Source organism: Leptomonas pyrrhocoris (assembly GCF_001293395.1).
Source record: "Leptomonas pyrrhocoris isolate H10 chromosome Unknown, whole genome shotgun sequence".
Classification (NCBI taxonomy): domain Eukaryota; phylum Euglenozoa; class Kinetoplastea; order Trypanosomatida; family Trypanosomatidae; genus Leptomonas; species Leptomonas pyrrhocoris.
Genome location: NW_015438370.1, coordinates 1 through 23,343, shown reverse-complemented (window position 1 = coordinate 23,343; position 23,343 = coordinate 1). Strand labels below are relative to the sequence as shown.

General features: G+C 49.8%; 14 protein-coding genes across 22 annotated transcripts; 3 read left to right on the top strand and 11 right to left on the bottom strand.

Moving 5' to 3' along the window:
• Positions 1–306: 306 nt before the first annotated feature.
• On the bottom strand, positions 307–1,015 carry ABB37_06299 (hypothetical protein; the record flags this gene model as incomplete). Its single annotated transcript, XM_015804572.1, has 1 exon — positions 307–1,015. Exon 1 carries the CDS (start codon positions 859–861, stop codon positions 307–309), a length of 555 nt encoding a protein of 184 aa, XP_015656550.1. The 5' UTR covers positions 862–1,015.
• Positions 1,016–2,241: 1,226 nt separating this feature from the next.
• On the bottom strand, positions 2,242–3,798 carry ABB37_06298 (hypothetical protein; the record flags this gene model as incomplete). The annotated part of the gene is made up of 1 exon (XM_015804571.1): positions 2,242–3,798. The coding sequence occupies exon 1, from the start codon at positions 3,628–3,630 to the stop codon at positions 2,242–2,244; it is 1,389 nt and encodes a 462-aa protein (XP_015656549.1). The 5' UTR covers positions 3,631–3,798.
• Positions 3,799–4,312: 514 nt separating this feature from the next.
• Positions 4,313–5,540, bottom strand: ABB37_06297 (hypothetical protein; the record flags this gene model as incomplete). 2 transcript variants are annotated; one of them, XM_015804569.1, is made up of 1 exon in its annotated part: positions 4,313–5,540. In XM_015804569.1, the coding sequence occupies exon 1, from the start codon at positions 5,396–5,398 to the stop codon at positions 4,313–4,315; it is 1,086 nt and encodes a 361-aa protein (XP_015656547.1). In that variant the 5' UTR covers positions 5,399–5,540. The 2 variants fall into 2 exon arrangements, with proteins under 2 accessions (XP_015656547.1, XP_015656548.1); XM_015804570.1 differs by having other exon boundaries at positions 4,313–5,526.
• A 678-nt stretch (positions 5,541–6,218) lies between these two features.
• On the bottom strand, positions 6,219–7,815 carry ABB37_06296 (hypothetical protein; the record flags this gene model as incomplete). Of its 3 annotated transcripts, none has more annotated exons than XM_015804566.1 (1): positions 6,219–7,815. In XM_015804566.1, the coding sequence occupies exon 1, from the start codon at positions 7,509–7,511 to the stop codon at positions 6,219–6,221; it is 1,293 nt and encodes a 430-aa protein (XP_015656544.1). In that variant the 5' UTR covers positions 7,512–7,815. The 3 variants fall into 3 exon arrangements, with proteins under 3 accessions (XP_015656544.1, XP_015656545.1, XP_015656546.1); XM_015804567.1 differs by having other exon boundaries at positions 6,219–7,782; XM_015804568.1 differs by having other exon boundaries at positions 6,219–7,777.
• A 407-nt stretch (positions 7,816–8,222) lies between these two features.
• ABB37_06295 (hypothetical protein) lies at positions 8,223–9,822 on the bottom strand (the record flags this gene model as incomplete). Of its 2 annotated transcripts, none has more annotated exons than XM_015804564.1 (1): positions 8,223–9,822. In XM_015804564.1, exon 1 carries the CDS (start codon positions 9,771–9,773, stop codon positions 8,223–8,225), a length of 1,551 nt encoding a protein of 516 aa, XP_015656542.1. In that variant the 5' UTR covers positions 9,774–9,822. The 2 variants fall into 2 exon arrangements, with proteins under 2 accessions (XP_015656542.1, XP_015656543.1); XM_015804565.1 differs by having other exon boundaries at positions 8,223–9,808.
• A 556-nt stretch (positions 9,823–10,378) lies between these two features.
• Positions 10,379–11,241, bottom strand: ABB37_06294 (putative Syntaxin; the record flags this gene model as incomplete). Of its 2 annotated transcripts, none has more annotated exons than XM_015804562.1 (1): positions 10,379–11,241. In XM_015804562.1, exon 1 carries the CDS (start codon positions 11,090–11,092, stop codon positions 10,379–10,381), a length of 714 nt encoding a protein of 237 aa, XP_015656540.1. In that variant the 5' UTR covers positions 11,093–11,241. The 2 variants fall into 2 exon arrangements, with proteins under 2 accessions (XP_015656540.1, XP_015656541.1); XM_015804563.1 differs by having other exon boundaries at positions 10,379–11,170.
• A 790-nt stretch (positions 11,242–12,031) lies between these two features.
• On the bottom strand, positions 12,032–12,875 carry ABB37_06293 (hypothetical protein; the record flags this gene model as incomplete). The annotated part of the gene is made up of 1 exon (XM_015804561.1): positions 12,032–12,875. Exon 1 carries the CDS (start codon positions 12,764–12,766, stop codon positions 12,032–12,034), a length of 735 nt encoding a protein of 244 aa, XP_015656539.1. The 5' UTR covers positions 12,767–12,875.
• Positions 12,876–13,783: 908 nt separating this feature from the next.
• Positions 13,784–14,574, bottom strand: ABB37_06292 (hypothetical protein; the record flags this gene model as incomplete). Its single annotated transcript, XM_015804560.1, has 1 exon — positions 13,784–14,574. Exon 1 carries the CDS (start codon positions 14,465–14,467, stop codon positions 13,784–13,786), a length of 684 nt encoding a protein of 227 aa, XP_015656538.1. The 5' UTR covers positions 14,468–14,574.
• Positions 14,575–14,935: 361 nt separating this feature from the next.
• ABB37_06291 (putative mitochondrial hypothetical protein) lies at positions 14,936–15,786 on the bottom strand (the record flags this gene model as incomplete). Its single annotated transcript, XM_015804559.1, has 1 exon — positions 14,936–15,786. Exon 1 carries the CDS (start codon positions 15,695–15,697, stop codon positions 14,936–14,938), a length of 762 nt encoding a protein of 253 aa, XP_015656537.1. The 5' UTR covers positions 15,698–15,786.
• Positions 15,787–16,216: 430 nt separating this feature from the next.
• Positions 16,217–16,709, bottom strand: ABB37_06290 (putative ring-box protein 1; the record flags this gene model as incomplete). Its single annotated transcript, XM_015804558.1, has 1 exon — positions 16,217–16,709. The coding sequence occupies exon 1, from the start codon at positions 16,547–16,549 to the stop codon at positions 16,217–16,219; it is 333 nt and encodes a 110-aa protein (XP_015656536.1). The 5' UTR covers positions 16,550–16,709.
• A 395-nt stretch (positions 16,710–17,104) lies between these two features.
• Positions 17,105–18,268, bottom strand: ABB37_06289 (hypothetical protein; the record flags this gene model as incomplete). Its single annotated transcript, XM_015804557.1, has 1 exon — positions 17,105–18,268. Exon 1 carries the CDS (start codon positions 18,143–18,145, stop codon positions 17,105–17,107), a length of 1,041 nt encoding a protein of 346 aa, XP_015656535.1. The 5' UTR covers positions 18,146–18,268.
• A 1,086-nt stretch (positions 18,269–19,354) lies between these two features.
• On the top strand, positions 19,355–19,717 carry ABB37_06288 (histone H4; the record flags this gene model as incomplete). Its single annotated transcript, XM_015804556.1, has 1 exon — positions 19,355–19,717. Exon 1 carries the CDS (start codon positions 19,415–19,417, stop codon positions 19,715–19,717), a length of 303 nt encoding a protein of 100 aa, XP_015656534.1. The 5' UTR covers positions 19,355–19,414.
• A 130-nt stretch (positions 19,718–19,847) lies between these two features.
• Positions 19,848–21,430, top strand: ABB37_06287 (hypothetical protein; the record flags this gene model as incomplete). Of its 3 annotated transcripts, none has more annotated exons than XM_015804555.1 (1): positions 19,848–21,430. In XM_015804555.1, exon 1 carries the CDS (start codon positions 21,065–21,067, stop codon positions 21,428–21,430), a length of 366 nt encoding a protein of 121 aa, XP_015656533.1. In that variant the 5' UTR covers positions 19,848–21,064. The 3 variants fall into 3 exon arrangements, with proteins under 3 accessions (XP_015656533.1, XP_015656532.1, XP_015656531.1); XM_015804554.1 differs by having other exon boundaries at positions 20,108–21,430; XM_015804553.1 differs by having other exon boundaries at positions 20,114–21,430.
• Positions 21,431–22,007: 577 nt separating this feature from the next.
• On the top strand, positions 22,008–22,904 carry ABB37_06286 (putative mitochondrial dehydrogenase/oxidoreductase-like protein; the record flags this gene model as incomplete). Of its 2 annotated transcripts, none has more annotated exons than XM_015804552.1 (1): positions 22,008–22,904. In XM_015804552.1, the coding sequence occupies exon 1, from the start codon at positions 22,347–22,349 to the stop codon at positions 22,902–22,904; it is 558 nt and encodes a 185-aa protein (XP_015656530.1). In that variant the 5' UTR covers positions 22,008–22,346. The 2 variants fall into 2 exon arrangements, with proteins under 2 accessions (XP_015656530.1, XP_015656529.1); XM_015804551.1 differs by having other exon boundaries at positions 22,013–22,904.
• Positions 22,905–23,343: the final 439 nt, after the last annotated feature.

Sequence of the window (23,343 nt, the reverse complement as noted above, 5' to 3'; positions counted from 1 at the left end):
CTCTGTTCTAGTAGGCGCAAAAGTGCTAACAGGCTGCCCACTGTTGTCATTCGTCTCTATTCTATTTACATTACTTCTCACGAACAGATGAAGGTAAGGGATCTACTTCAAAACAGGCGTTACGTGCGATGGCAACAATAACGCAGGCAAAATGATCTAACAAAAAAACTTCAAAGTCTAACAATCATTTTTTATTATTTGAAGGCGGAGCAGAGAAACAAACTCGGCTATCAGCGGTTTTATGTGAAATCGGTGAGGAAAGTGCCAAGAGAGACGTGGAAAACAAAGGAAAGGCGGAAGTTCGCATTAAATGCGATACTGTCGTGATGAACTGTGTCTCGCCACCTGCGCAGCTGGTACGCTAGATTGCGTTGGGGCCGCGTTGCCGAAGCGGATCTGCAGCACCTTGCTCAGCCGCCACGAGTAGGAAAACCACGTCACCAGGAAGCCGATGATAAAGCACAGCAGCGTCAAGAAGAGGGAGATGCCCTGCAAGTACTCGGTCCAGCCAAAGGTCGTCACAATCCACAGCTCAATCCACGCCATCGGGAAGTCATGCACGACGAAGGAGATGAAAATGCCGAGGCAGAACGCGTTGCGTCGCGAGACGGGCGACATTTCATTCCCATGCACATACGGCCAGTAAATAAGAGGTCCGCAAATGGCACCAGCCACGACGATGCCGATGCAGGTAAAGGTGATGTACGCGTTGCAGCCCGCCGCGCCGAACGCGCGCGTGTCGTACGAGATGTAGAGGATGTAACAGATTAGGTTGATGAGGTCGGTGAAAATGAAAAGGAACAACACCATCATGTGCACCCGCGGCCGCGCCGTCCGCCAATTATGGGAGCCCACATCCATTTAACCTATACTCGATATATATATATACTCTTCAACGAGGAGTGCGAGGCTGGGTATAGCAAGTTTGGCGCCAATCATACAAGTCAAAAAAAAAATCTAAGGAGGTGTGAAGAGCGCGAAAAGAAGGTGGCGGCCACCATACAGCTTTGTGCCTGTTGGTGGAACGCAATGCAATACAGGGGAAGATAAATAAGAGGAGAGCAGAAGACGCAATGGAAAGCGACAAATGCAGGAAAGACGCACCCACGCGTGAAAACAGTAAAAGTATTGATGTTAGTGCAGGACGAGATCCTTCCTACCTCGTCTTCAAGCTTCTCGCAGATATGAACGTGGTGGGCCTGGCGCCGAGACTGTACACGTGTACGGCGGCTCTCGCCACCTACAATAGTCACTCTTCACTTTTTGTTGTTGTTTCTAAGAACCACTGAGTGCAGCACACATCTACAGTTCCTTCCCCTCTGACTCAAACTACTGGATTGAATCATCAGCTGCTGTGGCCTGAAGCAGTTTCTGTTTCAAGCGTTCCGTGCCTGATTGTTGGTCGTTTGTGGGGATATTGATTGCTTATTATTTGGACACGGTAGAAAACACGCCTGCGTACGGAATTCCGATGAGTTCGCTGGATTCAACACACACGCACACGCACACAAGACTACATATATTTTAACACACAACAATCTAAATGCCTCCCCACATCTCAAGAAGAAAGAAACTCAGCCAGCGACAGATGAGAAGATTGGCGGGGCTGATCGAATTAGAAGACATCACAGCACAGAAAGGCAGTCCGCACAGCACTAGATGAAACTCAAAACAGCTTAGTTTATTCGCCAAGATGTGCATTGCAATTCTTTGGCGCATTCGATCGTTCCGGTTTTCCACAAAAAGTGGTTCTCTGCTGTACCCAACAGAACGCATTGAGCCTCTACAGAAAGAACTGGCTGATATCTCGCGTCGCCGTCATGTGCGTATGACCACTGAGAGCAACACAGAGTGTCCATCCACCCTTCGTTCTGGACACGGTTGTCGAAGCTGTACTGCTGTCTTCCCTCCTTCGTACCAGTGCGAATGGGCGCCACAAATCAAAGCCACTAAAGACCCCACCAAACAGACTCTTCAACTGCACCAACCGCAGCCGCCACCATCCTCATCGAAACAACAACTGCATAACAGGAGTATCGCGAAAACGGATGAAAAAATATATAAACCACTGTTCCGTCATGATGCACTAATGTGTATGCATGTATGCGCGTGTGTGTGTGCGTGGATGCACAGAATCAACGGAGCGTACGCTTCGATACGAGATGAAAGAAGAAATAAGACACTTGGGAACAATGGATTTATAAGTCAAAGAGAAACAGAAAAAAAAAAACAGAGAATTCTCTACTCCTCCTCGTGAGCGTTCTGAAGCAGGTACGCGTGGTACGTGCGGTTGTAGCGCTGCTTCACAGCCGCCGAGACGGCCACGGCGACAGTCATGCCGAACGAGTAGGCGACACTCATCGACTGACCCGTAAAGAAGCGCGAGACGATCTGATAAAAGACCAGCGCTCCGACGTTCTCCATAACCGAAATGCAAATGCCGCTAACGCCCTCTTCCACCGGAAACGAAATCTCTGCCACGAGCTCGTAGAAGAGAGGAGCGGCGGCGCCGTTCCAAAAGCCACACATAGCGGTGGAGAGGACAATAAAGCCCTGGCCGAGGTTCCAGAGGGAGTAACTCTTGTCGTTCGGGGTGCAGGCGATGAAGATGAGGTTGCACAGCGTGTTCATTGTGATGCAGAAGAAGATAACGTACTTCATCTGACGCGAGAAATAGAGGTCGACCACGTAGGAGGAGGCAATGCCGCCCACCACGTAGGCAATCATACCGAAGAAGCTCATGATGCCGATGAACTGCTCGGAGTAGAACTTCGAGTACGTGTCCGCAAAGAGGGAAATCCAAGCGGAGAAGCCGCCGCTCAGCCAGGCGTACACGGACAGCAGACACACGCACGACGGGATGCTCCAGAGGGTCTTGAGCTGCGTGATGAGCGACGAGTGCTCCTTCGTGTGGACCAGCATGTCGCCCTCGGGCTTCTCCGGGGCCGGCGTGCTGGCGGCGTTGCTGTGCGTGTTCTCTTGAGGTATTGCCGCCGCCTCCGTCGCCTCGCCATCCGACTCGGGCTCCTGCGGCATGATGACCCACGCCAGACCCAACGCGATGACTGCCATTATCACCTCGTACATCGTCACCGAGAAAAACCCGAGGCCCTTCGTCATGGACGGCACGAAGAGGTAACATAGCGAATTACCAACGCTGTTGAACAGCACGGCGGCGGCGGTGGCACGCGTACGCTCTTCGGGCTCGAACCAGGTGGCAGACAGCGCCGACACGCACCCCGTCGCCACGGGCGAGCCGACACCGCTGAACATCTGACCCATGTGCAGAAAAACGAGACCGGCGGTGCTGCCTTTCGCGATGGCGCCGATCAGCTTCAGCACGGCACCGATGATCTCCGCGGCGGTGCCGATGCGCACGGCAAGTCGCAGGCCGTCGTAACGGGTGACCAACTTCATGATCGGGATGCATGTGCAGAGGAAGACAAGGGGCTGCCAGGACGAGAGCAGCTGCAGTTGGCGGCTTGTCATGCCATGCACATTGTTTTTGAGCCACTCCGCCACCGGCTCGAACATAAGCCAGGCGAAACCATTGTTTGTCGTGAATACGATGAAGATGATGAGAACCTGATACTTCTTCGGGAAGCGATTGCAGATGTCCTGGATCGCCATTTTTTCTGTTTGTTTGCCGTACAACTGATATTTGCTGTTTGAACCTTCTTTTTAGCTGCGTGGATGACAACGATGCCGAAAAATGAGTGAATGGAGATGCACAACAAAGGTGCACCTTCTATGAAAACAAAGTTTTCTCTTCCGCTCGAATAGCGCAGGAAAACTCCTGAGAGAGAGGAGAATACAAAAAGGAAGGTGGTAGAATACGACGGCGAAGCAAGAGAGAAGGGGGCACTCGTTGTTGCTTTACATTTTGCGACAAGGATTACATCAGCGTCACATCATTCAACGAATGAAGGCACAGTTTTCTCTCTCTTCGGATTCCAGAAGGAAAGCAACATGTAATTAATAAAAGTAAGGATTATCCTGTTTCATTTTTTACACTTGCAACGTAGCCTTTTAGCAACAAGACGAATTCAAGCACATCTTTCTCTCTTTCGTATTATAAATGAGAAAGCACACGATGTAAAGGTTCTTCATTGGCTGCGCAGCTCAAGAGCATTTCTCTAAAGCCGCAAATAACGTTTCAAGACAAAAAGAGTGTTTCTCTGTTATATATTTTTGATATTTTTTAAAGCGTGTGCATCAATGTATTCGCTATAATCCCCTGGCTGGTGACAGCCGAGGCAAGCAACAAGGAAAGAAAGGCTCATCAAACGCAGCCACCCAAATCTCACGCTCCTCACAGCGTCAATGTGCGCCGGCGTGTCTGGGCGGTGTGGGTCACCTGCAGTGCACTCTTCAGTGCACGTGCAAGCGGACCGGAGGCAAAGCGCACCAGCACCGCCAACAAAATCAAAATGGAAATGCGTATAGCGTGCCACCTCCAGTCGGAGAGACCGGCAAAGTGCGACGTGACGGCCGCAGCACCACGGCGGCTCTCGACTGCGCCAGGCGACTGCGAGGTGTGCGTCATTGTCGTCCCCGCAGTCGGCGATGGCGAAGATGACGCATTCTTCTCTCCTGCTGCGACTCCGGAAGATGCCGGGAGAGCTGGTGCGGCCTTCAGCTCCCGCAGCCGCGCCGCCTCCCTCCAGCACACTTTCTCGTATTTGGTCAGTTCCTCGCAGGTGGCGCTGGAAAGAGCGTCCTCGAGCCTTTCCGCGTCGAAGACCGTCAGCTTATGCGTCTCCTGCTCCGCCTGTGCGGCGGCTTCAATTTGGAGGAGGAGCAGCGCGCGTAAGTGGACACGGTACGCTGGGCTGCTGCGAGAGAGCAATAAGCAGTCTCGATAGCGTCCAATGAAGGCCATCCCCTCTTTGTCGTCTGCCGAGCACGTCAGCTGCGGCGGAGCAAGGAGGTCGTTGATGCGCTCTACCAAGTAGTTGTCGGCCGCAGCGGGGTCGAGTCTTTGCAGGCAGCGGCCTCCGCTGAGCACGATTTCCAGTGGCAGCTCGTCCCCAAAACTTTCCTGCACACTCGCGAGGAAAGCCACAACGCGGTTCTGCGGCGTTGCCTCCGAGCCGTAGAGCTTCGTGAGCGTCGTCATGCCTTTGAAGTGCGTGACCTTGCGTCCAGGGTTGAACAGGCGGAGACAGTGGACCGCCTTGCCGATGCACTTCATCGCGGCGTCCTGCACTCCAGTCCAAGGAGAGAAGCCGCCCTCTTCGCTGTCGGCCGTCGGATGGTGCTTCTTGGCGGCGCTCACGTAGGCGCGTAAAGTGTCAAGCTCATCTTCGAGCTGCTGATGGGAGGCGTAGATGAGTTGTAGTCGACTTGGGTGGGAGACGTTGCCTTCGCTTTTCTGCGTGGCGGTGTTGACGGCCATTGTTATTTACTCTCAACAAATGAGTCTTGTAAACGGTACTTGCTTTCGCGTGAAATTGTGTTGTGTACGTGACAGATATCCTCGCACAGAAACAGTGCCGGTGGTGACAACAGTGAACGCGTGAGACTGATGGGCCCGTACTCCATGCGGGCAGAGAGAAGAGAAGCAAAACAACAGCACAAAAGAGAAGGTGTGAAGAAAAATACAGAATGATCGCATCGGCGTTTTCAGCACGGATGTAGAACAGTTGCTGCTCCTCATTCAATCGAGCGCTTTAACAGCCTTTCCCTTTCTTCTCCTGAAATGTCGCGCAGAAACTCAGCTAAAATGCTTCTTTTCAGTCCATTTAGAAACGGAAGCATTTACCTGGCAGTTGATGTTTACAAAGATCACAGTTCGCTTCTCTTCTTCCTCCTTGGCCACGCGAGTAGCCCATATAATGTGCGGAAGGAAGGAAAAGACGATGCTACGATGAGATGCAAGAGAAACAGCAATTGAAAACAGAGAAAATAGAAAAGGATACAGAGCGGAGTAGTCTGTAGAGTGTTAAACAAATAGGGTTGCTAATAACTGTCGACGAAGAGAAATCAAGCCGTTAAACAGCTAGGCAAGGCGAAAACAAAGAAAGTTCAAAGAAGGTGCCTTCTTTTTCCTTTTCAATCTGCTTGATCTATCGTGTTAGCGTGATGCAAATGCGTTTGTTTCTTTCCTTTTCTTGTCGTGTTGGTGCAGAGGATGGACCACGGCCGCAAGAACGTGCCTACGGCTTTACTTCAAACGAGGCAATGCATAGCCCTCACCCCCCTCCCCACGCCTTCTCTTACGTGCGCGACTTCAGGATGCCGACATATCGAAGTCGGAAGGAGGGCACCACGGACCCGTCCCTCGACACGGGCCGCAGCACCACCAGACAGCCATCGTTGAGCGCAATAACGGTGTCACCGTTTTCTTCGGCTTCAAAACACGTGACGCGGCCTTCCGGGAGGCGGAATTGATGATCTACAGCGAGGTGCACCTCCCCCTTCCTTTCCCCATCCTCTAAATTCCACACGCCAAACGTGCCGTCGTCGCTCGCAGAGAAAAAGGATCCTTTGCCATACACGTCGGCAGACACCATCCTCACACTCGACACGCTGGCCTGATGCCCTTGGTAAAGCGCAATCCGATTGCCGGTGCGGATGTCCCATTCCGCGACGTACGACCCGCACCCGTTCACGCCGTTGTGGCCAGTCAACAGGATGTTTGAGTTGCTCGCGACGGTTTCGCAGCAAACCGGGTAGTAGTCCATCCCTTCTATGGTCTTGGACAGCTGCAGGCTGCGGTGGGAGTTCTGCGTGCGGATGTCCCACAGCCGCACCGCCAGATCCTCGCCGCCCTGCGCGACGCACTGCATCGACGGCATAAAGGCCACAAAGTGCACGACGTTCAGCTTGACATCGCCGCAGTACAGCTCCTCGGACCTTTCAACGTCCCAGAGTCGAACGGTGTTGTCCTTGCTGCCCGACACGATTAAAGATCCGTCGGGGCTCATGTCGGCGCTCGTCACGTTCATCGTGTGGCCTTGCAGCTCCGTCACGCTGCCGTCTGAAGTGAAGTCCCACACCTTCACAACTCTGTCGCGGCTCGCCGTCGCGAAGAGGCCGGAGGAAGTGGGAGTGGTAATGCAGTTAATATCGTTTTGGTGCGCGTGCACCCAGCGGCGCATTACGTGGCCCGTCTCGTAGTTCAGCAGAGCGACACTGCGGTCCTCGCCGGCAGCCAGGACGTGTTGCGGCCGCTTCGCCCGCGTGCAAGACGCCACCGCCAGCGCGGCTTTTCCAGTAGCAAAGATGGGCGTGAACTGACGAAACTCATCGTGGCGCAGCGCCGTCGAAATAACAGAAACAGTGGGCTTTAACGAGTGCTGGAGCGCCTCGATGTTCTTGACAACCGTAGTTTTCTTGGGCGTGTTTTCATCGCTCTTGTGCGGAGACGACGTAGTGGCTGGCGGGGATGCGATGGACTTGTCGCTCTTGCTGTGCGCCTTCTTCTCCCTCTTGGGCGGCTCGCCGTTGCTGTCTCCAGCTTTGCGGTTCTCAACCACCTCGCTACTTTTCATGCACTTATTTCCCATTGTGATTCGCGAAACTCTCCCAAGTAAAGTGTGTGTGTGTGTGTTTGCGTTATTTTAGTATCCGTTGGGATTATTAGTGTAAATCGTGTACACGTGTGTTATAAGAAGTGCGAAACAAAAAGAATTTAAAACCTTCACCACTGTCTCGCGAAACGTACGAGAAGCACTGCCTTCGAACTGAAGAAAAAGGAAAAAAATAAGAGTGCTCGTTTTAGGGCAACAAAAGGAAACCTAACTTTGTATATAAAAATGGTGCCACTCTGTCTTCACTTCGAATGATATGCACCATCAATGGCCGCAAGCTCAAAGTAATGCAGCACGATAGAGGAACAGAAAAAGACAGTTGATAAAAAGTAGCACAGACAGAAGGAGAGAAAGCAGAAGGATAAAAGATGGGGTTCAACGAGCTCTTTGTTTTTCTTTCTTGACGGGATGCTGGTGAATTTCCCTGGGCGACGGTGGACGTCTCCTTACTGTTCTTTTCCAAAGAAAACAGAGAACCCTTTGTGCAAGTGAGTGAGAGACGAGACAAAGCAGATGGCGGAAAGAGCAGTAGGAAAGCTCCGTTCTGCTTATCTAGGCACGCACATGCTATTGTGTAGGTAACCTAGCCCTTTCTTCTTTCTGCCTTCATTTTCGAATAAAAAGAAAACCGGAGTTTCTTCTTTTCGCAGAGCTAGTTCACAGGCTGGCTGGCTAACTCAGCGTGCTTTACATAGTAAACGCATCAATTAAGTAGGGCACACGCAGCTCATTCGACACGATGCGCGCCTCCTCCGTGGTGCCCACCGTCGTGATGACTTTCTGCCGGCCACACGCCAGCAGCTCATCGCCGCACACGGCCATCAAACCAACTGGCGCGGTACCTTGCGGTGTACTCCAATGCTCCAGGTCCGTCGAGATGCTCACGCCAACGCTGCTTCCACGACCGGCCACATAGCCGCTGCTCCCCACGCGGCGCACCACTGCGCAAGGCAGCGGCTCCCGCCGGCGTGCATGCGAGAACGGCACGTAATTGACCTGTGCAGCGCTGGAGAGCACGATGTACAGCGACGTGTCCGGCAAGCGGCGGGTACAAATACAGAGCACAGCGGTGTAGTCGTAGGGCAGGACTTGCGTCCCACACCCGGAGACAAAAAACTGCTGAAAAAATATGTTTTCCTTGTACCGTCGCGCCACCTTTTCAAAGTTCGTCAATGCCGTTGTGTGCGAATCCACATCGCTGGGCGCCTCGCGTTTGTAACCGCTGATGTAGGCGTACGGGGAAGCGGGAGGTTTGGTGCCACCGCTGCCGGAAGGCGAGCTGTCCGCTTCAAGGGATGAGGCGAGTACGAAAGACGCGAAGTCCGGCTGCTCAGACCAGCGCACGGCGTCCATGGGGTCCGCACCGCGAATGTGTCCCATGCAGTGACGCACTTCTAAAAAAGACACCGCGCCGTCCAGCGAGAGGTGCAACTTGTCCCTTTCACTCACCATCACCGCTCGCCCACCGCAAGGGGTAGAGTAGGTATGCAGCATCACAATTTGCGAGGTGCAGGTTAGTACGACCGTTGCTTTGCCCAACGCCAGACGGCCGTAGCTCACCTGCGATACGTCAATCCGGAGCACCCGAGCACCATCATTCACGAGAAGGTGCTGTCGATCCAAAACGCGAATGTGCTGCAACGACGCACTGGACGATGTGCTGTCTGCAAGGAAGTTTGTGGCTGTCGTGAAGGTCACACCGCGATCGCCAGAGACGGCGAGAAACCCGTCCTGGCCGCAGAGGGCAACAACCTCGTCGTAGCCGTGAGCGCTGCAGATTGCTGGAAGAGCTGATGATGATGCGGGGGATGCTGTTAGTGTTGGTGCTGGTGCTAGCGTGGACGGCGTGCTCGACTCCGCATCGAGCGCGGCAGCTGAAGTCAAAAGGCGCTGCATGTCATCTAACACATTGCTCGCGTCGGTGCAGTCATGGGTTGAGTTGTCTTCCTCACACGAGCGGGCGAAGCTGACTCGCCACGTGCGTCCGCCATCCGGGCTGCGGAGAAGTTTATCGTTTCCCGCCAAAACGAAGAGGAAACGTGAGGCCGACCCGGGGCAGGCGCAGACAAGCACCGCACAGATGGCCTGCAGCGATAGGGTGGACGTGGTGCCGTTTTCCTGCGTCTTTTCAGAAACTTCACTGCTTAAGAGGAGACAATGACAAAGAAGAAGGAGGCGCTCGTAGGTGCTTGGCGAGACGCGGCGCACCAAGCCGGTGAGTTCTGCCGTGAAGTCCATGTGCACCCTTCTTGCTGTGTAAAACAGCACTGCCTTGCGTGAGGAGCCTCAGTACGTGCGATCGGTGTGCATTATTGAAAGGTAAAAGAAAAAAGATAATTGAGAGCAGAATCGAAGCGGTGGAGAACGAAGGCGAGTGAAACACACCCAATAATCATAGCCGCGTCGCACCAAAGGCAACTTGTCAACAACGACTATGACACAGAAACCCGCAGTTGCTCGATAGGCAACTCTCCCAAATGGCTGTTGGAATTAGCACTAAAAAAAGAAGAGAGAGGTATCAGATCCTCAAGAAACATTTTTCCTTTTTGGGGGCAAGAAGAGCAGGCGATGAATTGACGTACGCCACATACACACTGATTCAATCAGTTCGAGACACGAAAAACAACAGCACACAACAGACAGCGGTCACTGAATAAGCAACAAAAATAGTAAAAGGAAAACAAAAAGCTGGAAGAATCAAACGCGCATGAAGACAACCGAAGTTACAAGGCTTGCGATAGGTCGATCCAAACAGCACCTCTGCCTCAAAAAAAAAGCAGAAGAAAATAGATTTACTTGAATAATAGCAGTGATGGAAAGGCCCGTCATTTCTGTTTCATTCGTTAACTAAACCCGAAAAACGCCAGAAAAACGAGGATGAAGATGAGCGTGACAATGGTGCACACCTTTCCCTTATTGGACATACTCGCTAATAGCTTATCCACCTTAGCATTGGCAGCTCGCAGGCGGACCTGTACCCCCGATATGTCGCGATCCACCTCATTCAGCATCGTCTCCTGCGTATCGAGCTCTTCATGGATGTTGACCCCAGTCTCGCGCAGTTCTCGAAGGCCGTAGGTGAGACGATCCAGCACTTCATCCTGCACCTTTTCCTCCTCGCGCTGCGCGTACGTCTGCGCGGTGATGAACTCGTCTTGCGCACCGCCGCTGCTGTTGCGGGTCTCGGCGGCGGCACTCGCCACGGCCGCCTCCGCCGCACGCTGCCGTTGGGCGCTGCTCGCAGCAATTTTCTTGTAAAAGCTGCGGATGTCCGCGACGTCGCCCTCGAGACTGCGTACCGTGTTCTGCCGTTCCATAATCTCGTTCGCCGAGAAGACCTTTCCTTGCACCTTCCCACCTCGATCGTCCACCACCCGCAGCATGTCCTTTAAAAGTTGAAGCAGCTCCTCCACGTCGTCTTGGATCTGCTTCAGCTCACTCACCGTGGAGGGAGTGACAACACCCGTCTGGGTCGCCTGCTGCTCCATCAGCCTCGCCCGAACGACGAGTTCGCGCATCTCCTTCACCGAGTCATTGAAGGGGTCATCGACGAGCATGTCTACGGTGTTTACGCATGCGCGTGCTTTGTATGACGCTCAACGGACGAAACTGCTCCTAGGAGTGTGTATTTGCCTACCGACACGTAGGCGTCAGTCCGTATAAACGAGTGTGAGCGTGTGTGTGTGTGTCGTCCGGAGTTGATGCTAAACAGCGCAACACACAGTGGAGAAGAAAGAGTGATCGAGGCGGAGGTTGGGCAAGAGAGAAGCCTCTGCATTCAAAAGATCTTTTACAACACGCGTGCAGCGCATTTTAAAAATATCTACGATGAAATGAGCATTCTCGGGGGGGGGGGGTGCAGACACAATTCCAACACCACAGTGAGGCTGCTACGTCGGCTGCATCTTTTCTCACCTGGAACAATCTAGTAATTCAACATGTCTCGTTAAAATTATAATCAATTATTTTTCATACAGCGGGTTGCACAAAACGAAGAAGCACCTAAAATCTTGTGATGTGTTTGCTTGAAACGCAAGAGGCGGCTACGTAAATTGGATTAAACAAAATCGACTCACTCATCAACAGACTAAAACTACACAAACACGGGGAAAAAGTCACCCCTTCCCTTTTTCCCGCCTTCACAGCACTATTATTTCAATCAGATATGCCTGTGTGATGCAGCAGTTCCTCATGCACGTCTGAGGGGGGAAAAGTGTGTGGAACGGAGGCAACGATTCTCTCAATAATAGCCGCGGAGGGTTGACAGAGAAACGAAAGAAAGGGTATAAGACACCACAAATATGCACCGTTTTTTTTTTTTACGACTAACTCTAGTGGAGCGTCGCAAGAAAAAAAAAAAGAGCAAACGAGCTTACCAGTAGAGAGACCGACTAGAAGGTTAAGAAGAGAAAGGAAGAGCACACAACGTGCAGCTTTCGATTCATCTCCGGGTGTTTTTCTGACGCAAGTTTATCGAATAAAAACGGAAAATCGACTTAATCGTTGGGAGTGTTGTACTCCATCTGCGCCCCATAACGCACCGCCTGGAGGGCTTGCTGTGAGCTTCCCTTCAACGCCGTGAACTCACTGGCGACACCTTCCATGAAGGTGGCTGAGCAATCCACGAAGGCGTAAAGAGCGGCGCTGCACGCAATTGCGCGGTTCTGCATGAGATGCGCATGCGTGTCCTTGAATTTTTGGTCTGCTTCTCCAAAGTCAGCCTCTAAGCGGTCCCGCTTCGCCACTTCGGAACCATAGCTTTTTGAGGTGGAGATGTCCTTCGACTTTCGTTGGTACTCCGACTCCTTCTTCGCCACCTCATTTCGGTACACGTCGTACTCATGCATCAGTTTGTTGCGACTGTTCTCCAGTTTGCCGCATTCGTCGTAGAGCGAACTGAGCTCGCTGGTGGCGGGGATGACGTTGGAATCCATGACAGTCATGTACTCCGGCAGCAGACTCCCTTCAATGCGATCCATCGACGCTGTCAAGGCTAAGGTGCAATCCCGCGTGGAATCTGGGACGTTCACGTCGTCAGAGAGCGCATCGAAAGCCTTTCGGACATCCGCCCACGTTTCCACCACGCGTTTCATCGACGATTTGGCCCTTTCCATGGCAGACTTGTACGCGCGCATCGCCGAACCAAGCGTCTTCATCTCGTTTTTGCGTCGATCGTACTCTTCATCTTTCGTCTTCGGCCCCAGTTTCAAGACTGTTTTAATCTTCAGCATTTTTGGAGAAGCGAGAAGAGGAAAGAGCCGCAGCACGAGTGTTTGTATGTCCCAGTGCAAATGTGTAGGTATAAAAATGTGTATGAGAGGAATCAGTGATCCACGACCTTTGCAACAGACAGAAAGAGATGGAGAGAGAAAAAGGAAGTTTTGTGAAAGTATTTCTCCACTATTCCATCTCAAGCACGACCATGATCATTTGAACGCTCATACACACGCTCCCGTGTGTGTTTCAACACGTGGGCTGGTGCGAGTGTTGACTCGAGCTTCTCAGAACAAGCGCTTATGACGTGCGTGTTCGGGACAACATCAGAAAGTGGGAACCCTCAAACACTCATCCATCTCTTACATGTAAAAGTGTATTGCTGCTTCTTCAGATATTTTTTGTGTTGAATGTCGCGCAGCTTCGTTCTCCATGAGCACCAGCGAACAACAAAAATGAAAAAGAACAATGCAAAAGATAGGAGCAAGAAAACTGTTGCGCTCGAACGTTAGCTGACCATCAACGTTTTTGATGCGTTTGTTTGTTTTCACGTAGATGTCAGAAAAATAAGAAAGTGCTCACGTAATCTTGAACAGACACATTCTGTATCAACCGTTCGCATGAACGTGCGGAGTTGGGAAAAGAGGAGAGGGTAGGAGATTGGTATAGATGTCGATTTCTATGTATAATAAAAAGTGACGAATGCAACTGAACAACTTGTCATTGTGGGCCATGAAGGAAAAAAAATGATTCTACGGGTGTTGCCTTCTTGCTTTGGTTTCGGCCTCGAAGGTGTGTACTTCGTTGAAGGCGGAAGACACACAATCATGGCAAATGACAGTGCATTGCTAGCTGCGTCCCATCAAAGCAAAAAAATAATAATAATAATAAAAATAAGACAGAGACGAAAATAGATGGTAGCGTAAGTACTTGACATGTGCAGTGCGTCCTACCGTTTGTGTGTACGCTTCGTCTTTTTTGTTATTTTGCACAGTTTCATCCCAATGACAAAACGGAGGGTTGAGGCGAAAACTTTAGGCTGCCTTAGGCGCCACATGTGACAACTCTTTTTCGATAGAGTCGAGAAAGTGGGAAGTGCTCATCAAGTATCCGGACATGCCAGAACTGTAGGCCGTCACCTTCTCCTTTTCCAATTCGGCATGCTTGTCCTTGAACTCCTTGTCGGCCTTCTCGAATTCTTGTTTCAAGCTGTCGCGCTTCGCGACCTCCTCATGGTAGTGCTTGGAGTCACTCAAGTCCTTGTTCTTCTTCTTGTACTCCTGCTCCTTTTTGTCGACTGAATCGCGGTAAGTGTCGTATTCGGCCATGACTTTGTTGCGGCTGCTCTCCAGTTTCTTGCAATCCGCAGCCAAATCCTTCACACCTTTCATATCCTCGTGGTCGCCGATGGCCTTCTTGAAGTCGGTGAGAATCTGGTCATTCACCTTCTTGGACACTGCCTCGTATTCCTTGGTCATTTTCTTCATCTCCTCCGTGGCATCTTCGCCTTTGCCCAACGTCTCAAAAGCCTTTTCCATCGCCGCCATCGCAGAGGCAAATGACTGCGCGGCACTCTTCATCTTCTCCATCGCGGACTTGTATTCGGAAAGGGCCTTCTGAATGCTTTTGAGATCGGCCGCCTTCTGATCGTAGTCCTTATCCTCGGTCTTGGGAGCAGTGCCCAAGGCCGCCTTCGTGTCCATCATAAACTTCTTCATGGCTGGTGTGTGCGTGTGTGTTATAAAAGAGAAAATGAGAATAGCTAACCGAAAGGTTGTGAATGAGAATGCTTAAAAAGATATTCGCGTGGTTTTGCTTAACAGCTAGAGACGTTGCGCATTTCAGTGATGGAGCGTTGAAAATCGAGACACAGTAAACGAAAAGAATGCCAAAGATTTGAAAAAGAGCGAAAGCACATGGTGTTGAATAGCAAAGGTGCCAAAATTCCATTTTCGTTCCTATGCAATACTACAAGTGTTCTTTTGCAGGTGAATAGCATTGCTGAAGAACACCTGCATATCATTTAGGTATACAAAAATAAGGAAGTCCTTTTCACTACTACCAGCGAGTACCGGTTGCTGCTTTTCGAGATCCATGATATGTAAACAGCAAAACAACGCTTTTCAGTCGCTACTTACTTGAAAAAAAAGGTTTCTCACTTTTTTCATGTTCAGCAGGCTGCCTTTCTAGCGCAAGATGACTGAATCGTGGAAAATTTGCCGCCACGCAGCCACCTCAGCTTTTTCAACAAGTCGAGCCTTTTCAGAAACGTAGGCGGCGAGAGCGTCATCAACGCCAAAGCTTGCCGCCACTTGAGCGATCGCCTCTGTTACCTCAGGTCGCACTGTATGCACTGGATTGTGCCCGTGCCAACTATGAGCGGAGTTGTCAAAACAATAGGTCGAATTGAAAAAGAGTGCCTCCTCATGGAACACTTGCTCCAGAGGACTGCTGAGAGGTCGCACACCGACTACAAGATCTGCCAAGTGTGTCTGTGTCAAGTACGGACCGCTGTACGAGAGCTGATTACGGGTCGCTTCTGGTCCTTGACGCAGCTCCACCGCCTCACGAGTGAAGGAAGCACCGTTTACAACAAGCTGACCAGCACGTGTTTCGCAACGTAGTGTCAAAACAAGTGGGAAACCGCGACATAAATTACTAAGTTGACAAGTGAATGGCAAAAGCTGCTTGTCAGACGTGGCCTCTGACTGGGGACGGCTTCGGTTTCTCTTGTATTTTCGACCAGCACGTGGCGCAGGAAGGGTGCAATGTGCGGACACTTTTGCATTATTTACTGTGTCGCTGAAGAGAGCAAATTGCCTTGTTCCGAGAATGTGGCGAAAAGCCCATCGAGGCGATGCACCGCTTTCGGATGAGGTGGACAACTTTGTCACTGCGCTCCCCACCCTAGAACACAGCCTACACGCTGTGGTTTTGAAAAAAGTCATGACCTCTCACAACCGTTAGAAAGCTGTATTAAAGCGTTGCGTCGTCAATTGAAAGCAGTGCACAGGAAAACAACAAGAAGAGCGGGTCTGACGGAAGAGAGGGAGAGAGAGAGAGATAAAGTAAGCAGGAATACCGATTTAAAGATTGAAGGCCACGACTAGCGCATAAATAGTAAGAGCGCTTAATGCCAAATTGCGCTCAGACGCTGACGAATATTGTCGGGAGCATCTCACATTTTTCGTGAAGCAGTAAATTGACACCAAAAAAGAAGATGTTACTTTTTGTAGAGCAACATATCTTTTTTTGTAATAAAAATGGACGAGTACGAAACCAGCTTGCTTCCTACATAGAAAGAAAACATCTTTCTTTTCTGCACCAGTGAAAAGGTTTTAACCCCTTTTTGGAGCAGAAAATAAGTTCTATAAACGCCAGAAGAGCAACAGAAAAGAGTCTGTTTGTCAACAACGCAGAAAGTCGCATAACAAATTCGTACGAATTTGAACGTAATAGAAAAGCCTTTACGCACCGTACCGCAAATAAACCCATTCTTTATTGTCTAGAGGGCACACGTTTCTCGTTTTTAGCCAACGAGAAATGCAGTGCATATGGAAGGCATGGTTGCACGCTCCCCAGGCTACAGTGCAATCTTTCGGTGAGCAGGCAGGGTTGGATTGGCACTCAATGCACAGATCCATGATATGATTTCTGCAAATGGCGCACGTATCTACTTGGATATCCCATGACCACAGCGCTACCGCATTCCACTTTTTAAGCTGAAAGCGGTTGCCTTCACTACCTTCGACGGCATTAGCAACTTCAAGCTCGTTTTTAGTCTCCATTGGACCTTGCATTTCAGGAGTTCGTGTCCTGGATTCCGAAGGCGTAAGCTTGTACGTGGCACTATGAGCGCTGCCGAAGGCGTCGCTGCACGTATTTATATATCGATATATATATGTATTTTTGGGAGACGCTTGATGCCAATAATCACTGACAGTTATCAATAAAAGAGCTAACGAAAGTTGCAATAGGGCAAAAGAGGGAAAAAGGGAAAGAGAAGCTTAATGAAACCAATAAAACAAGAATGATTCAAGAAGAAGAGCATATTACAGATCGAGGACAGGCATTTTTATTTTCATGCAGCGATACCTTTTCTTTCGTGCCATTAAAGTCAGCAATACCTTTTTTTAACCATCACTTACATAGTAGTAAAAAACTTCGAGTTTATGCTTCTGGAAATTAATAATAAAACATGTGAATATTTAATCTTCACATTCCTCATTCCTCAGCGTTCATCATTGCATACAATTATATACACGTATCAAAACTGTGGCGTCGACGACAATCAAATGTATTTGTTGATAAAGATGTATAAAGGCATATATATATATATATATAGTGTAGTTCTTTTATTTCGATTCAACTAATTTAAACGTCCCGTTAATGAAAATTTTGTCCATCCTTTTACCATTTTTCCGGTTCTCAATTCGGTTGCAGTGATACGTGAGTTTCGAATCTGCATCGTCAACTTCTGTAAAACCAGCAGCCGCAAAAAGCTGCGTTGTAAACTCTCTATGGAAAAAAGCCTGCGTTGTATTGTCTCCTTTAGCAAACGCGACATCGCCCACTTTGTTGTCCATTTTCGCAAGAAAACGGAAAAAGTTATGATCCGGAAGGGCGTAGTCCCGGAAAAATAGAATCCCGCCTGGCTTCATCACCTGCTTTAATTGCTTTAACGCAAGAACCATTTTATTCACACTGGGTAGCGCAGAAAGAACAAAAATAAGAAAGACTACGTCAAATTTCTGGTTCTTACGGGATTTGTTGACTTTTGCCAACGTGTCTGCAACGAGTTCTTCATTGTTATCGAGGCGCTGACGTTTGGCAGCGGAGTCAGGCAGTTCAGTTTCAGCGTTGATAGACTGCGATCCGATTGCTAACGGGAATAGTGTCAGTTTCTGGCGTTCAATATAACCTTTAGCAATCTCGTGATCTGAAAAATGTGTCAAAGCAGACACAGAGATGTCAAAACCCACAAAGTGAACATTCCGGTTTGTGCATTCCCGCATAATGGGAAGAAGGGTGCTTCCAGTGCCACATCCGCACTCCAAAATCCATGCTTCTACATCGGCTTCCTTCACAAAGTTGCGCAGCAACGGAAATGCATGGGTTACGTAGTTCTTGAGTGGGAAATGGTGCTTAGACGACAAGAAGTGCGACTCCCACGGCTTGGCAGGAACTTCTTCAGAGGAAAGCGACGAGTTTACTTGAGAAAGATCGGAAATGCATTTTGACAAATATTCTTCTACCAGTTTTTTTTCACTCTCGCTCAGCTCCGCCATTTTTGTATCCCAGCCAAAATCGTTAGCGTGCAGCTTTACATCCTTGGAGTTACTAAAGGAACCGCCATTTCGTGTCTTTGGAATATGAATTGTGTCGCTTTCCGCCATTTTAGCTATACTAACCTACACGTGCACATACCGCGAGTGGAAAGGAAAGGAAAAGTGTAATTTGGGTACAATCACCGGCAACATCAATCCTTTGTGCGTTTTTTTATGAGCCCTAACAGAGCTTGCCACCGTATATAAAATTGGTTTTAAACAAGATAGAAAAGTCAATAGCAGATAAGAGAAACAAGAGCCGGTTGAAGCGCTATTGTACTTACATTTGTCTGACTATTATGTAATAGCGTTAAATAGAGACACATACAAGAAGAAAGAGTCCTTCATACGTCGCAATTTCAAGCATATTTAAATTATGTAACCTCACGATTCTGATTTCGGCGTGTGACGTAGGAGTCATCACACAGTAACTCCAATACAAGCTGTGCCGTTTACTCTTCAGTTTTCCCCAAGTTTCACAACAGGACAGGAGACGTATTCCTTTCCGACACACAGCGTCCTCTTTACGGAAATCTTCTTCTTTGTTGTATTCGAGCAGAACGTATCGCATTTCATTCAACCGCACCGCGTTCTTTGACAAATGCAAGGCAGCAGCTCAAAGCACAACGATGAGTTCAGTGGAACCACCGCTGCCACCGTCAATCCCGGATCTCCAGCAGTTTCTCGTGTAACTGTGCAGGCAATTGAGGGGGAGGGGGAGGGCTATGGAGAATGCTCTATGCAACGCTGAGACTTATTCTCTCTCTCTCTGTGGCGTGCTCGCCCTTTAAACACATGTAGTCACGCGGGAACAGCTCTTATTTGAAGCGGTCAGTACGTTACGATATCGGAAAGAGGGCAATGAAATAGCTTTCACGGGGGTGTTTGCTCGACACAGATATACTTCACTTGAGCCGAAGGAGCACTTCGGCGTTGTCAACGCGAACTAATTTCTGCAAATCTGGGCCAATAATCTTGTTTCCAGTGAGGATAAAAGCCTCTTCGAGCTTATTCTGAGAACGCGCAATCAATTCGTCAGCTTCCGTAACTGCCCTTTAGGATTGGGCAAAGGCCGCTACGCACATAACCTATACAAAAAAAAATAAAACGTAAAACGTTTGCGTGAAAGGCTGTTACTTCTCAAGTAGAGGTTCATAAACGCATTCACAGTTTTTTTCTTTCGCAGCGAAGCCACATTATCTCACTTTCCTCTTTCCTTGCATCTTTTCACGATTTCTTCTCACCCACAACGATACGATGAACTTCTTCGTTTTTGTAGTTCTCAACGCTCCATACTCTGTCTTCTCCAACCTCCACTTAAGCATCTACCCAACAAAAATGGCCAAGGGAAAGCGTTCCGCTGATGCCAAGGGCAGCCAGAAGCGCCAGAAGAAGGTGCTCCGCGACAACATCCGCGGCATCACCCGCGGCTCCATCCGCCGCATGGCCCGCCGTGGTGGCGTGAAGCGCATCTCGAGTGAGATCTACGAGGAGGTGCGCCGCGTGCTGAAGGCCTACGTCGAGGACGTCGTGCGCTCCAGCACCGCGTACACCGCGTACGCGCGCAAGAAGACGGTGACGGCGTCGGACGTCGTGAACGCGCTCCGCAAGCGCGGCCACATCCTGTACGGCTACGCGTAAACGGAGCCTGTCTGAAATGGTTTTGTTCCCATAAACCGCTACTCAGACAAAAATAGATGCACTTTCTTTTCATTTCCTTTTTTAGCTTACCTCCCTCCTCGTTTTTCTCCCGTTCTGTCATGAGTAAATAGAAGTTACAAACCACTACCGCTTATGGTAGACTCAATCACACTTTCCAGCACACTTATAAGAGCAAGTGCCACGCTGCGTTGCTCTCCTTATTATTATTCTTCATACTATCTCTCTCGTAAAACGTATGTGTTTCTCCTCATGTCTTCTTAACGAGTTAAGGAAATGATCTGGCCTTTTCCTTGCGCGCTGCTTTCAATTCTACTAGTCCTCTGATATTTCTTCCCATTTGGTTTTTATTCTCTCCCTTTTTCTTCTGCAGGGAAAGATCAACATGAGCCACGGCACACGTGTCGGAAATCTCTCTCCTCTCACAGCATTCCGTTATATTGAGTACATCGATGAATTGTTCACGCCCCATTGTAGACATCGGACCACACCACTCTTTCGACGCGCTGGAGTAGGCTTATCTGTGCTGATGCAACGAACTCACTGACACTATTCGATGGAGTGGCCTCCAAAAACCGCACCAGCTAAGCGTTCTCGATTTACAGGAGAGCGCAACACAAATCATCTCACTGAGGCCGACGAGTCGTGCGATGTTGCAGAAGCTCAACCTCCGCGGACGCAAGAAATGAGTAGCATCTCTTTTCTGCGAGTTTCTTGGGAAACCGCGATCTTTAATCTGATGGATGCGCATGTGGCCGCTCTCACCCTGCTCATCGTTGACAGCCAACCTTAAATTGTTGTTCCTTTAGAGTTGAAAACTAGACGGCGTATCCATTCGAAAGGAGACCTCACGTATCGTCTTTTGGTTTTGTTTGTGTCTGTGTTGCTACGTGTCAGTCATCAAAGTTGCTTTCGATTCAACACTTTCCATCACGGAAGGTATCAGAGCTTCGATTGTGTTATGTTTTAATAGTCGACTTACACCTGAGTTCAGTGATACCGTTGACGTTGAAACACCAGGGCCGCCTTTACGTGACGGGCGGTTGCTCGCCTTCACATCATGCAGAAAAGGTATTCCTTGCTTTCTCCTTGCTCTGTTGCGTGCGTTTTTTGCCAGTACATGATCCTGCATGACAACGGTGCTGTCCTCGCTGAAAGGACGCAAATACTCAAACACCTTACAATAGATGCGGTGAGGCCGCGTGTGGTCACGTGTGCCCTGCTTTACAAACAAGTCGTTTGAGAGCAAGGGTGCGGTGACTTCAACTTCATTGCGCCCTACCTTTTAAATCAGATTCAACGGATGTATCGGAGAAGCTCTTAACGACGATGCTACACTCTGTGGAAACGATGGCGCAAGGAACATTTGTTCTCGTGCATTTGTGCATTTACTGTGCATCGCATCGGAGTCGTTTTCTTCATTGTGTGATTTGCGAAGAGCCATCTATCAAGGAAAGACGGCTGGAAAGGTGTTTTTTTTTACGGAACAGTACGTGTCTTTCGAAAACCAACGCTGGGCTGCAGTTTCTTGTGTGTGTGCCTGAGAGCAGATGTCAAGAAAACCAGGTTCGATGCGTTTTTGATGAGGTGGTAAACAGACTGCGCATCACGTCTGTACATGACACCTGCATGCTGTATGAGTTGAGTGTGTGTTGTCTCGAAGCCTCATCCTCAGTGGCTGACGTCGCATTCTGACGCTCTCTTCAGAATCCGCAACGGAGTGCGTTTTTATATATATAGGAGGTTGCGAATAGAATGACCTAGCCTGAAAAAGTAATCTTCCTACCTTTCTTTTCCCTTTTTCCTGTATTCTCCTTTTCAACTGCTAGAATTCAGCAGTTCTTCCATTTTCTCGTTTTTCCCACCCGCCCAACCCTGAACTCCCCACCCACCCAGCGGGGAAGCGTAAGGCGCGCTACCCACTTCGTAGAGTCGGTTGAATAGTTTGTTTTCTTTTGCATTTGAATTTAGTTATTGATTTTTACAGTGTGTTGTAATACCGAGAATGGTAATTTTATATAATTCTGACGTTCAGCTTTGCCTTTCTGGTAGGTGATGATTTGTAGGATGTAGGTTATTATCTGCTGTATCTGAACATTTCCGGTAAGCGTTGGCAGACAGGCAAAGTAAGCGTTCGTCTTCAATGATACAGCAGTGTGTCTTCATCACGCACGTCTAACTTCACTGCCGTTCTAGGTTCCTATCTCATTTACCAACTGTCCTTTGCACTTACACCTCCATCTCAACACACTTTTGTATTTTACATCCACGAGAACAGAACACAACACTAACAAAAACAAAACAATTATTTTCTAAGGCAAAAACGTGAGACTCACCTCTACATTTCCCAACAGACCGTTCTTCATTCAGCACGATTTCCCACGAGCTCGACAACAAGGTTGCCTTCATCACGGGCGCCGGTGCCGGTCTCGGCCACGGCATCTCCGAGCTGTGCTTTGAGCGCGGCTGCAGTGTGTTTCTGACGGACGTGAATGGCGCCTCGGTTGAGAAGCTGGCCGCCACGCTGAACGCCGGTAAACACGCCGTGGAGGGTCAGCGCGCGGTGGCGGCAGCGCTGGACGTGTCGAACGAACAGCAGTGGGCGACAGTGATGGACGCGTGCAAGAGTGCCTTTGGCCGCGTTGATGTGCTGGTGTGCAACGCTGGCATCATGATCATGTCCGACTTGGAGAGCACGACGTTGAACGTCTGGAACAAGACGATGAACATCAACGCCCTCGCCACCTTCCTCGGCATTCGCACTGTGGCCCCGCTGGTGAAGGTGCAGGGCGGTGGCAGCATCGTGTGCACCGCTTCAACAGGCGCCGTGCGCGGCGGTGCTCTCCTGGCCGCCTACTGCGCCAGCAAGGGTGCGGTGCGGATGCTGTGCAAGTCGCTCGCGCTGGAGCTCATCCCCTTCAACATTCGCGTCAACATTATCAATCCCGGCACCTGTGATACACCGATGGTTGGTCGCACGGCTACCGAGCTGGGCAAACGGCCGTCAGACATGGGTATCGTGGCACCGATTGGACGTCTAGCCCAGCCGCGTGAGATTGCCGAGGCCGTCGTGTATCTTGCGTCGGACCGCGTCTCGTACATGATGGGTGTAGACATGACGATGGACAGCGGGAACTCATGCGGCCTGACAGGCAGCTCCCCAGTGTGATGAGCGACACGCTCCTAACTGGATTCAAACGTGCAGATGTTTGGGCCTGCAACTTATCTGTTCGTCTGACGTGCCTCTGCCTTCGTTATGTGATGCGTGAGGACGGCATAAGCGAGACATGAAACAGCTCTGTTGCTAACGAACTCCAATGCCGTCATGCCGAAATTTGTGAAGCGAACGCTTCTTCTCTATTTTTGCGCTCCTAAACCATACTTTTTAATGCGGTGTCTTCAACCACTCGTTTGCTTGAAAACGCAACTCTGCACGTCTTACACGCCAACACACTGACCGTCTTAAGGGTGACAGTGCGCTCAAAAACGCCTCGTCGTGTATTTCGCATTGACGATTCCCTTTGTTTTTCTTGCTTTTTTTCTTTGAAACATTGCCGACTATTTCAACCTTTCTTGATGACGTTTGGCTTTCTGCAAACTCATGCGGG